Here is an 11,747-nt window from a genome sequence, read left to right as displayed (position 1 = left end):
GGCCCAGTCTGGGGTATGTTTCGCTAACGCCTGCAGTCGAGAGCGGAATTTCCGCCAGCCCATCACCCTGATTCTACATCCTTGCTGCATTGCCTTCCCTTCTAGGCGTCGCTTCCCCCAATTTGGATAGGAAGAAAGTTCTAGTCCTCCTCAATAGCACGAGAAAGAATGGGGAGTGCTTCAAGAGGCTGGCTGATGTTTCTCTCCTCCGCTGAGGGCCGCTCCGAAGGTCTCCCCTAGCTGGGTGCGCTGAGGGCGTCCAATATGCCAATTCTCCTCCTAAATCTTGTGATTACATGTATAAATGTCTCTTCTGCGTCTTGGTTCCTCATCATCCAGACCCAGTCAACCCATCCTTTCTTAAGCGCTCCAATCATTTCTCAGACCCGCCCTCCGACTCTCCATTTGCATTATGGAACAATCTTCGAACAATCACCTGCCGTTTGTGAGCAGTAAACTCGCGCTGCTAAAAGAGCCCCTCACTATTCCCCTATACACTATCCACCGCGGGAGACATGCGGAGATCCCAAACGCAACGTCCATTCTGAACCAGCAAGTCATCAACGACATAACCGCCATCGCAAAGGCTATCGACACCTTGTCAAAGACCAACTCAACATACCGCGATATCAAGGACCACACGCTTTTCCGACGTATGTACGGTCTCCGGTCCAAGACAATGGAGGTCGCCGTCAATACCTGGACGGAGGAGAGGACAGTGGACGCATTGCCTTGTCATTTCTGCGGCACAATTTTCGCACTCGAGCACATTTCTGTAGACCACACTCGACCACAGCAAGGGCTCAAGATGCAGGGCAACTGCGAAGCCATTGCAAAGGTCTTGCGGGTTTTCGAGATGACTGAAGGATATGGGAAGGGACAGAAGTCTTCCATGCTTACGGCAGCGATAAAGACGGCTAAGGAACACAAAGATGGGCTCCAGGCTGGAATGTTCAGGTTCCTCGTGGACAATGAAGGAGCCGCCCTTCCCATCAGCACTGTCCCGATCAAGCATCCCGCAACCATACCGAGTGTCTTTACTGACGCAACCCTTGACGACCGCTATACATTGAACCAGGACGGCCAGATATTTTACAGCTTGGTGGTTGCGGCGGGAATGGAGAAGGCGCTGAAAGAGCGGTGCATGAACAGTTTGGTCAACCTCCGGCCACTTTGTTTCAAGTGTAATAGCGGGAGAGGAGCACCGGCACTCTTTTAGTGGTTCACAATCGAGACATTCGTTTGTGTCAGGATTGAAGGAGTGGCAGAGACCGTTTCATCTGATATTTGTCCATTGATTTGAGCATGAGCCAGCCGTTTCATACTCTTCCTTAGTCTATTCTATTATGGCTAATACAACTCTGCTTCAGTCCCTTATTTTTCTCGTGACATTGAACTTCTAAAGCATACTTGATGCGAGTGAAACACAGACTAGGAGCTGATCTACGGTTCTTTCAGCATTTTCAGAGGCGATACTTGATAAGGCCGAGTTCTCAACCTGCTCTTCCCACTGATTCTGGTGGTTTGATGATGTTCAAGGCCACCGAAGAGCAGCTTAGTTCGGTACTGTCTGATCATATACTATCTTTCTATGAATGAAGGTGGACTCTGAGAACGCCTGCAATGCTGCCTTTACGACTGTATCATACACCTTGCCAACTCTCAATCCTGAGCTGCACTAGAGAACTCTCCTTGGTAGAACTATAACGCAGGTTAGACCTCGTTTGCTTCCCAGGGACTAGCGCTTCAAACCTTCGTGAAGCTCCTACTCACCTCCTTCACTTCTGCCGCAAGCTTCGTGTCATTCAAGCCCCGCTCCTTCGGCACTTCCCAGTTGTTGACCCCCCACCACCACCTCCGAAGGCGCGTGCCTACGCTACGACCACTGAACTTGGCCGAGCGATTCCAGTGCTTCCATCCGGACAGCGCGAGGGTCCACAGCATGCCTTGTCCTAGAGCGAACACAACCTGCAGAACCACATGAGTTTGTCAAATCTCCAGACTTCCAAGACGTCGAACGGAACCCACCTCGTCTCTAAACGTTATCCACAGCACGCCCTGCCAGCTCTCCGCCTTCTCAATCCGCTTCAAATAGCTCTGCTCGAACCGCATGTCCGGCAACGGCGGCATCGCCGCCCGCCTCGGCACGGGATTGAGTATCGACACGGGGATCTCATCTTCCGCGACGTCTGATGCGGCGGGCGAGGAGGATATCGTAACGGGCTGCTTCTGGCTCGCGGCGGTCGAGGGATTGATGTCGTGCGCGGGGTCCGGGTGGCGGTTTATGGACGCCGACTGGATCGCTGAGGCGATCTCCATGGGGGCGTTGGAAGCCATCTTCGTATGCAGCTCCAATTCGATGTTGGAGGCGATGATATGAGGTATCCGCACCTCGGATGGAGCTTCCTTTCACTTTCGCGATCGATCTCGGTTCGGATTAACGTTTCGGCAAGATCGCGCGCTAGTGGGTGTGGGATGGACGTGCTGAGAATCGACGACGACCCCTCCCCTCCTCCTACCACCGCATCCGCACCCGAAAGGCGTACTATTCGCGATGGGGAACGCTAACTCCGCCATACTGGACAATATTGCCTCGGGGTCCAATTGTGCGTCGCCCGTCTCGCGGTGGTTGCCGCCGCGCGTGTGCCTGGTGCAGAATGTCAGGCTGACGGAAGTGTAGTTGATCGCGATGAGGTGGACAGGCTGCGCAAGCGGTTTATGAAGCTGGACAAGGTACGTGATACTTCTTGAATACGTCTCTATCGTCTTGGAGGAGTTTGGGCTAATATAGTTGAATTGCGTAGGACAACTCCGGTACCATCGAGCGTGACGAGTTCCTCGCCCTTCCACAAGTCTCCTCCAACCCGCTCGCCACCCGCATGATCGCCATCTTCGACGAGGACGGCGGCGGAGACGTCGACTTCCAGGAGTTCGTGTCCGGCCTCAGCGCGTTCAGCGCCAAGGGGAACAAGGAGGAGAAGCTGAGGTTTGCGTTCAAGGTGTACGATATCGATCGGGATGGGTTCATAAGCAACGGCGAGCTGTTCATTGTGTTGAAGATGATGGTGGGGAGCAATTTGAAGGATCAGCAGCTACAGCAGGTATGTGTTCGGCACACAGGAGAGGTCATGGGATACCTCTAGACGCCTGAAAGCTGACAAGCGGTGCAGATCGTAGACAAGACCATCATGGAGGCAGATCTCGACGGCGACGGCAAGATCAGCTTTGAGGAGTTCATGAAGATGGTGGAGAATACCGATGTTTCCATGAGCATGACGCTAGGTGAGTTGGTGTAGATATAGTCTTTTATTAGTCTTCTCTTCGCTGACTCTGGGCTAGATCAATTCTAAGCAGTCGTGAAGGTGGTCTTCTTTTGGGTGCGGTACTCGGAGTTTTAGGCTGGTATCGAGGAAAACCCTGTTCTTCTTCTGGCATGAATGCATTGGTAGCGATTCTATGATTGACTGATCTCTTCCCGATCGACCGTGAGTGCCTCATCTTAACAGATATCTGGGGCATTTAGTAAGATGGAAATGATACAATGACCCTGTAAAGATTGGGCCACTCCTCACAGCGCCGTCGAGAGAGCAAGACTACAGCTCTGCAGAACTAGCTCCGTGATCACGATCTGAAGGTCGACACAGTGGATATTCGGCTACCTTTTGACTGACTACGTACCTGCTAGCTGAGCTCCTCCTCACAGTGGTTTCGAGCGAGCAAGAGTGGAAGCCGTGAAGTGGGATATACGAGTCCTTGAAGGATTTAAAGATTAATGCGTTGTAAATTGGGTCACCTTTTGACTGACTGAATACTGACTAGCTAGACCACCCCTTACAATGGCATCGAGCACGCAAGAGTGCAGCTCTGCAGATCTGAATCCGTGGTCCCGATATAAGAGTTAACGCAGTGCAAATCAGGCTACCTTTTGACTGACTACATACCTGCTAGTTGGGGTCCTCCTCACAGTGATGTCGACTGAGCAAAAGTGCAACTTTGCAGACCTAGATTCGTGGTCACGATCTTCGGGGTCGACGCAGTTGAAATCAGGCTACGTTTTGACTGACTGCTTACCTGCTAGCTGGGCCACCCCTCACAGCGGTACGTCAAGTCACAAGCCCTTTCACACAGACATCACAGTCCCTAATTCAAGTTTATCGGTAATGACTTATCATTCTCGCATTATCAACATATCCGCCAATGAATCCGCCACACACACCACCTCCATCACCCTCCAACCCCACAGACTCCCTCACCATTCGTCCCCAAAGACGTAACCTTCCACGCGGTGTGGCGCGTTCGACACGGCTATCTGCGTAGCAAACCAAGTCCATACAGGGCGTAAGCACCGCCGAAGCGACCCCTCGCGTGCGGTTCAAGGCAAGCTCGCTGACCTACAATGTCTTGCGCGCCACTTTGCGTGGAAGGGTTAGTCTTTGAGGGAAGAATGATGAGGGAGAGGGGGGACGGGACGGGACGGAGGGGTGGTTGTACATGAAGAAAGAAAAAGAAAGGGAAGAAAGACACAAATCCTAGGGCCGAGGTGTCATCGCAAGCCTCGCCCTCTGCAGAGTCATAGCTCTGTTATTACCGGAACAAGAAGTAAAAAGCACAAGGGGTATCGTCTCAGTCGTGGCTGAGGAAAGGGACGTTCAAGTCGTAATGAACACAAAAAGAAAAAGAAAGAGAAACATGGACACGAGCACCGCCATGCTCACCCCCCACCTCCACACGCACACGTCGCCTCTAGACACTCATGGCCCTCGCCCTATGACGAACAGCGAACTTGTGAGCGCGTCGGTCCTTGTTCTTGGCTCGCAGGGCAGCCTTCGGCATCGCCTTTTGTCGCTCTTCGGGGGAGATCTGCCTGAACCAGTCTTCCCACTGCTGCTCGTAGCAGAACTGCAGCACCGAGCTTCCATCTTCGCCGCGGTAGAAGGGGCGGGTGTGGTCGTGATATTCGTCACAATGGAACGCGTCGTAGTCCTTCTGGTCCATATTGCTCGGGTTTTCCCAACCGGGGTTGCGATCTGGCTCTTCAAACGCGAAGGGAGCGAATTCTTGAAGGAACTTTGCGGCGAAGTGTGACATGGGGTACTTCTTGAAGTACTTCTTCGCGTCCTCGGGGTGCGACAAGAAGAGTTGGATCCAGAAATGACGAGCACCGTGGCCTTGAACGGGCGAGGCAGGGGCATGCTCCTCAGCCGGTTCAGGGTCCCAGAGATTGTTGATGTACGCGACGTCGGTGTCCCACAGCTCGTGAAAAGTAGGCTTGTCCTCCTCCCTGACAGGAGCAAGGCGCGCGGTGCGGAAGCCGCTCCTAGTGAAATCTGGGAACTCATGCTGCAGCTTCTCCTTGTGTCCGTCGCTGTCCTTCGCATATTGGATCCACTGGTCGACAACCATGTCGCACACAGAGGGACTCTGGAGCCACAACGCAAGGAAGTAAAGGTCCCAGAGGGAGTCCATATCCCAATCGATCGGCACGAGCTTGTACGCGGTTTGCTCAGGGAACTTCACGCATCCCGGAGGGCACTTGCCATCGCCAGTGTTGATGCGCTTTGTGCCCATGACAGGCGCGGCGATAGACCCGGGAGTACCGACGTCGACCTCCATCCAGTCGTGCTTCGGCAGCTCGATGCGGGGGTTTGGTGAAAAGCACTGGATATAGCGCATGATCGTACGCTTGTCGAAGTTCTGGGCCTCCATGGGCACAGGGGTGAAAGGGTCACGGGTGATCACATCACGCGCCACGGCAGAGTAATGTGCCAGTACATCGGCGAAGACGTGGATGTCTTCCGAATCACCACCATTTGTGACGCGGATTACTTTGAATGGTGGGCGTTGTAGGGGAGTCGAAGATGGCTGGGCTGGCGCGTCGTGAACGGGGCGCTGGGGTGATTGATTCTGCGCAGTCTTTTGACGCTTTCGAGGACCCTCGGACGACTCAGCTGCAGCGGCAGCGCCGGATTCGAATCGTGGTGAATCCCACACTGATGCATCATCTGCTGGGACGGGAGAGTTCCATCCGCTCGGAAGGCCAGCTGGGGTCTTGACACGGCGAGATGGAGTTGCCAGAGCCTGAAGCCTTGACGGTGTCATATGTGGTTCGACTGGCTTCGAAGCTGCGGCACAAGCGCTAGGAGGAAGAGTAGCAACAGGCGATCTGGATGGTGTTGCAGCCGTAGCAATCCCTTGGGCTGCCGAGAAAGTGTTCGTCATCGGAGGCTGCGAACCAAGCGGACTCTGTAGGCGTTTTGAAGGGGTTTTGAGAGCGTCGAGGCGGCTCAGGGAAGTTCCACTCCGAACAGGAACGTTCGACTCAATGCTTGAACCAGATCCTGCTACAGCATCTGCGGTGGATGAAGACTCGCCGCTGCGAGGCGGCGTGGTGCCCGTGTGACACCAACTACCATCTTTGGCGGCCTCTTCCGTCATGGCTTTGAACAGAGGACTATCCTCGGTATCGCCTTCAAATAAAGTAGACCCGGAAGCTATCTCGCTAGCGACCGCTGGTGCTACTCTGGATAGTAGCGCGCTGACTGCAGGCTGGTCGTGGTGTACCGCGGAAGCGTTTGGTGGTGCGCCAAGGGTCGATCCATGGACAGTTTCGCCGTCGTGGAATAGTGAGTGATGTTCACTCTTGTCGCCATCGCCGGAGGGTCTTGCTGCCGAATCTGCTCCGATGCGTAGTGCGGTTGCTGGAGCTTCAGCTTGGACGAGAGCGGAAGCATCTTGAGGTGCCTCGTCAATAAGAGTCTGGCCATCGTGAAAAAGAGAATTCATCTCACTGCTATCTGCAGCGGCTGAAGGCTTCGCAGCTAACTCTGCTCCATTGTGTAAAGCGGTGACAGGGCTTCCAGTGTGCTTTGGAGTAGAGGCGCCCTGGGGAGTCCCAAAGTCGCTGATGGCTGGTGAATAGACCGCCAGGTCCGGCGCCGATCCAGGTGTGGTAGCAAAGGCACCCCTTCCTAGAGCAGCCTCTCCCTCATGAGACTTAGGGTTCTTTTGCGGCGTGGTGGGCGCTTGGGGAGAGTGGATATGGCCACTGAGAACGCCAAGAGCGGGAGAATCGAGCGCGATCTGGGCGGAGGAGGTAGGCTGTTGCTCACCAGCGACGGGCTTGTGATCTTGTTGGCCATGCGGGGAGGATGTGGGGGGATGGGTTGGCTTGGAGGCGCTAGTACCCGGAGATTCACCAGTCGGCTTGCGCTCGATTTCAGGCGAAGTAGTTCGAATTCGCTTTGGGGTGCGGGATTCGGCATGGTGTGACTTCGCATTTGCGGAAAATGAGGCGGAGCCAGAGGGTGAAATAGACCGCTGATCAGGTGTGGCGACAGCTTGCGGCTCGGTTTGCTGCTCGACGGGTGTACAGTGTTCCTCAGAGCCAGACTGGGACTCGTTGGTAAGGACAGGCTTGCCGGCTCTGCGCCGAGGTTCGGCCTTCTTGCGAGCCTGGACAGGTTCCACGAGATCGAGCTCTGTCGTATCCATGATATCGCCATCGGGCGTTACTTTCCGCTCCGAGTCTTCTTCCTCCTCCTCAATCACTCCCATCTTTCTCTTTCCCTTGGGCTCGGGCTTCGCAGCCTTGCTTGTTGCTGCTGCTTTACTAGCCTTCTTTATCGTCGAAGCACTAACTACTGTGGACTCGGGGGTAGCTGAAGCTCTCGAAGCAGCTCGAGAAGCTCTAGTGGAGGAAGCCGGAGCCTTGGACGCGGCCGGGGCCCGTGTTTTCGATACGGCCCTAGGAGTAGCACGGCCTGTAGGAGGTGCTGAAGCTTCGCGCGATGCTGCTCGCTCTTTGCGAACGGCCTCGCGTTCGGGTACCTTCTTCGTGACTTCTGCCGTTTTTTCTCTGGTACTCCCGCGAGTCGAGCGCCTGCCAGCCGGGGCGGGGTCAGGGTTGGAGCTTGCGACAGCTGCCTTCTTGCGCGGCGCCATCGTGCAAACGAGTTGATCGTAGGAGTGAAGTGCTGGAAGGCGTGATATGAGGGTAGGAACAACGTCCAAAATGCTTGACACAAGTGTAGGTAAAGAGTGATACAGGTGTGTAAGGTTGGAAGGTCGATGGAGCAGCGAAGTTCCAACGGCGGAGCTTTATTTTGTTCGCTTGCGGGTCGGTCCGTGCTTGTTATGGTCAGTCGTGGTCACATGAGTGAATACCAATTCTTGGCATCAGTCAGTGATGGATATAATCAGCCCACCACGTGCTTGGGATAGGCACATACACTAAGGGTAGTTTCAAGTGGGCAAAGAAGCACAGCTTTTAATTCGGCGCGTATTTGCGGAGGAATTACGGACTTTGGAAATATATCGAAGCACCTCTAGAAGAGCTCCAGGGAACAGACTCAAGACGTCAAGTTCTTCCGGCTGTGGAATAGCTCCACGGTGTTGAAGAATTGCTATAATGCTGAGGTGATTGGAGCAGTCCAGGCCGAGTCAATCACTGAGTTCTATATGATGCGCTCTTTTGCGACACAGTCCAATATCAAATTGTTCGTGGTACTTTCTAGACAGCATCAACTCCCTTCACAAAGGGTTTCCGAGTACTTAGATGCTTGCTACAATCCCCTTCTTCTTGATCTCTCACAACTGGATAGGAGTGGGCATCGCAAATCATTCTCATATCACAAGCAAATGCCCCTCATCGCTCCCTATACGATGACGCCGGAAGGTTATCACGTGGGCATCACGTGCCTTCGTATCACCAAGAGAATGTCGCTCTGGCACTCGTGAAAGCGGAGAATGTTGCCAACAGAAGGCATGCATTAGTAATTGGGCGAGCTGAAGTCAGGTTGATTTCTCGCCTGCGAAAGCTAATAGTGAAACACGGAGGATGCTGCTTTTATTCCTATCATTGCTACTCCTAGCCTCCCATCCTCAACGCCTATCGTCATCAATGCCTGTATACTGGATTTCGTCCACAGGCCCTCTTTTGTCCTCTCTCCAGAACCACATACCTACGTCAGCATTATCCGGGTCCTGACGGTACGTCGTATTGATGTTGCGCTCGGCGGTTGGCCACAGTTCATCGACCCTGTTGACAACCCAACGGTTGACCATAAGTCCTACAACCTCTGAACGTTCCAATCCCTCTATCCCTAATATAAAATTCTCCACGGCTCCCGCAACTAGGCCACTAATCACGCGACGCAGACGAGGTTTGATCACTAATCGCATACCTTGCTCCTGGTCATTGGCGCCGTGATCCACGTTGTCGCCTTGCTCTCTCCTTAATTGTTGTTGTATTCCCTCGTCTGCCTGCGCGTTCCCATGTGCCTCCCATGGCTTTGCGCGCTGGTTTCTTCGCGGATTTTGATTTTGTGGCCTCTGACCATTATCGGCGTCTTCGTCTGCTTCGTCCTGACGCTGTGCTCCTGCCGCAAATATTCCCCTTAACGCTTGGCGACCTTGCGGCGCGAAACCTTGCGCGGCGAGCGCCCTCTGATGTTCTTGATATTCCAGTAATGGTTGTATTCCCATACCGTGAGGGCGATATCGGTATCCCCGTGTCTCGATCTCAGCACTGGTAGGACTAGGAGTACGAGAATTGCCACCGGAAGAAGGTGGAGGGTGACTTGGACGTCGATCAGTACCTCTACATCGCCCTGCAGACCCGCGGCCACGGCTTGCATTCCCTCCAGCATCACCGCGGCCCGGAGATTCTCTTTCTGCTCTACCCTGCCCAGCCAAACCGGCTCGCCGCAATCCTCCACCGCGGCTCCCGTGCCGAGCTTGGGCTTGCACATCATCATCCTCATCAAGCTCATCATCCCGATTATACGCTGACGGCGGGTCGATACCTTCTTCTCTATAGCCCCGGAAGTACTGCACGCCCGGCTGCGGTCTTCCTTCGTCTAGTTCGTCGTTTGGATCGTGCTGTGAGGGTAGTCGCTCGGCCTGAGCCCCTGAGCCAGGTCTGCCTCGTCTTAGGGTCGCCGAATCGCGGAGTTCTCCATCGTCCGGGTTGTCATTTGCGCCGGGCTGTAAGAGTGGTACTGGTCGCTGGATTTGGAGCGGTGCCCGTGGCCAAGGGATATACGTGTTGAAGATATCATTTATGGCGCGTCGTCCGGGCCTTATGCCAGCCCTCCACTGTCTTTCAGCCGCTGCGTCGGGGAGTGCGGGGTTGTCTCTATTAGGAGGCTGAGGAATGGGGCGTCCTGGTTCTGGGTTGGGGCCCCAATTAGCCCCAAACTCGTCGATTTGCTGCCGGGTGAACAACCCATCGGCGCGACTATTCTGAGGCAAGCCTGCCTGCGGCTGGTCGATATCCTGCTGCGTGGGTTGGCTAACGGGTGGGGTTGGGTCCTGCCGGCGAGATGATGGGCGACCTGCATTGCTCCGTCTTTGGATCGGCGAGCGAGAAGGTCGTAGGGGGCTTCTTGGAGGAGACCTTGGGGGTATAGATCTTAGGAGAACCCCCGGGGTAGACCTTTGGACATACCTTTGGGAGGAGCTTTGGATAGCGAACCTTGGCGAAGACCTCGGCAGAGGCTTTGGGGAAGGTCTTGTAGGACCCTCGATCGGCTGGTGTGTAACCTCCGGCCTGGTTCCATCATTCTGTGTAGGTTCTAAAAGTTGACCTCCCGACCGTCCACGACTTCTTTGACTTGTGTTTGAACGCTGAGATCGATGGCTTGACCGCCGTTCGGTCTGACTCTGTCTGGTTGAGCGGCGTGAAGGGGGATTTGATGTGGGTATTGGCGACGGCGGGTCTTCTGTTTAGATGAAATCAGTTCATCGTTTCTGTCAATTTTCAAGGCTCTTCCGAAGTTTCTCAACGCATTTCCAGCGAAGGAGATCGAGAATCAATACCATTAGGGACTTTGGAACGTACCATGGGTGTTGGTTTGGGACGTCAGAGAGGCTTGTGGCTGCTGTTGTCGAGCAGCCGTATTAGCATTAGCTTCTGCTGCTTCTCTTTTCTTCCTCTCTCTATTCTCCTTATTGATCGCCCTTGCTATTGCATTCGGGTCCGGAAGGTCAGATCCACGCCTATAAGTGTCTGACTCATTTGGAGCGTTCTCAGTTCCTCGCTTTACTCTTCTCGGGGGCAATTTTCTCTGGGGTTCGTTTCTCTGGGTTGGTCTTTGCCTTCTAGCCATGATGAAAGCTCAATTTTAAGTGTCTGTATTCCCGAGTTTTGAAACAAGGATTAGGAATAACGGTATACGGCTAGATAATAAACTATCATGATCTCAAGAGTTGAGGTATGAGGGAGCTGCTGAAGAACAAAGATGCAATTTTTGCAGGGTGTCCTTTGTTCGGTCGCCGTTTGCGGATAATTGGACTTATGCACCACAGACTATTATTGCACTGGGCATGGAGAATAAAGACTCGTTACACGCTTCCTTCTTGTTCGAAGACATGGAGTTGATGACATGGTCTCGTGATGAGTGTAGAGAGTAGTTTTGAGGTCTCGATTGAATACAATACGGCCTTAAGATCTACGATTTGAATATATTGCAGCTTTCAAAAGCAGAACATTTAGACATGCCTGATAATTCAACGGCATTATGGAATCAACAATGACGTACTACTCCTCTTGTTGATGTGGGCGGTGTGAATTGAGGTGGAGAGAAGAGCTGAGGTAAGCTACACGTGACGTGCTCAACCTCATGCAATTTCCCACCACCCACGGTCCTGTCGAATAAATTCCACCAAAAAAATGAGCACAAAAGACGAATGTCTCGGCTATATGAGCAGAGTCTCTCGAAAGGTCTTATATAATTAGTCCCTGATTG

General features: G+C 53.6%; 4 protein-coding genes across 4 annotated transcripts; 2 read left to right on the top strand and 2 right to left on the bottom strand.

Annotated features, from left to right (window-relative positions):
• Positions 1 to 221: 221 nt before the first annotated feature.
• On the top strand, positions 222 to 1,382 carry BDZ99DRAFT_457713 (uncharacterized protein). Its single transcript, XM_033718747.1, has one exon. It carries the CDS (start codon positions 413 to 415, stop codon positions 1,217 to 1,219), a length of 807 nt encoding a protein of 268 aa, XP_033582712.1. The 5' UTR covers positions 222 to 412; the 3' UTR covers positions 1,220 to 1,382.
• A 280-nt stretch (positions 1,383 to 1,662) lies between these two features.
• BDZ99DRAFT_484625 (DUF1770-domain-containing protein) lies at positions 1,663 to 2,337 on the bottom strand (the record flags this gene model as incomplete). The annotated part of the gene is made up of 3 exons (XM_033722654.1): positions 1,663 to 1,701; positions 1,753 to 1,968; positions 2,029 to 2,337. The coding sequence occupies 3 exons, from the start codon at positions 2,335 to 2,337 to the stop codon at positions 1,663 to 1,665; spliced, it is 564 nt and encodes a 187-aa protein (XP_033582711.1).
• A 217-nt stretch (positions 2,338 to 2,554) lies between these two features.
• Positions 2,555 to 3,831, top strand: BDZ99DRAFT_505455 (calcineurin regulatory beta sub-unit; the record flags this gene model as incomplete). Its single annotated transcript, XM_033724109.1, has 5 exons — positions 2,555 to 2,606; positions 2,681 to 2,733; positions 2,805 to 3,101; positions 3,171 to 3,282; positions 3,340 to 3,831. 5 exons carry the CDS (start codon positions 2,555 to 2,557, stop codon positions 3,348 to 3,350), a joined length of 525 nt encoding a protein of 174 aa, XP_033582710.1. The 3' UTR covers positions 3,351 to 3,831.
• A 5,028-nt stretch (positions 3,832 to 8,859) lies between these two features.
• On the bottom strand, positions 8,860 to 11,108 carry BDZ99DRAFT_493723 (uncharacterized protein; the record flags this gene model as incomplete). Its single annotated transcript, XM_033723259.1, has 3 exons — positions 8,860 to 10,396; positions 10,448 to 10,721; positions 10,841 to 11,108. 3 exons carry the CDS (start codon positions 11,106 to 11,108, stop codon positions 8,881 to 8,883), a joined length of 2,058 nt encoding a protein of 685 aa, XP_033582709.1. The 3' UTR covers positions 8,860 to 8,880.
• Positions 11,109 to 11,747: the final 639 nt, after the last annotated feature.

This window comes from Mytilinidion resinicola, assembly GCF_010093595.1.
Source record: "Mytilinidion resinicola strain CBS 304.34 unplaced genomic scaffold BDZ99scaffold_2, whole genome shotgun sequence".
Lineage (NCBI taxonomy): Eukaryota > Fungi > Ascomycota > Dothideomycetes > Mytilinidiales > Mytilinidiaceae > Mytilinidion > Mytilinidion resinicola.
This window is presented reverse-complemented; position numbering and strand designations above follow the sequence as displayed.

What these genes read in the sequence shown, in the direction of transcription:
- BDZ99DRAFT_457713 (XM_033718747.1), top strand. Translation starts at nt 413, where the DNA reads ATGGAACAATCTTCGAACAATCACCTGCCGTTTGTGAGCAGTAAACTC.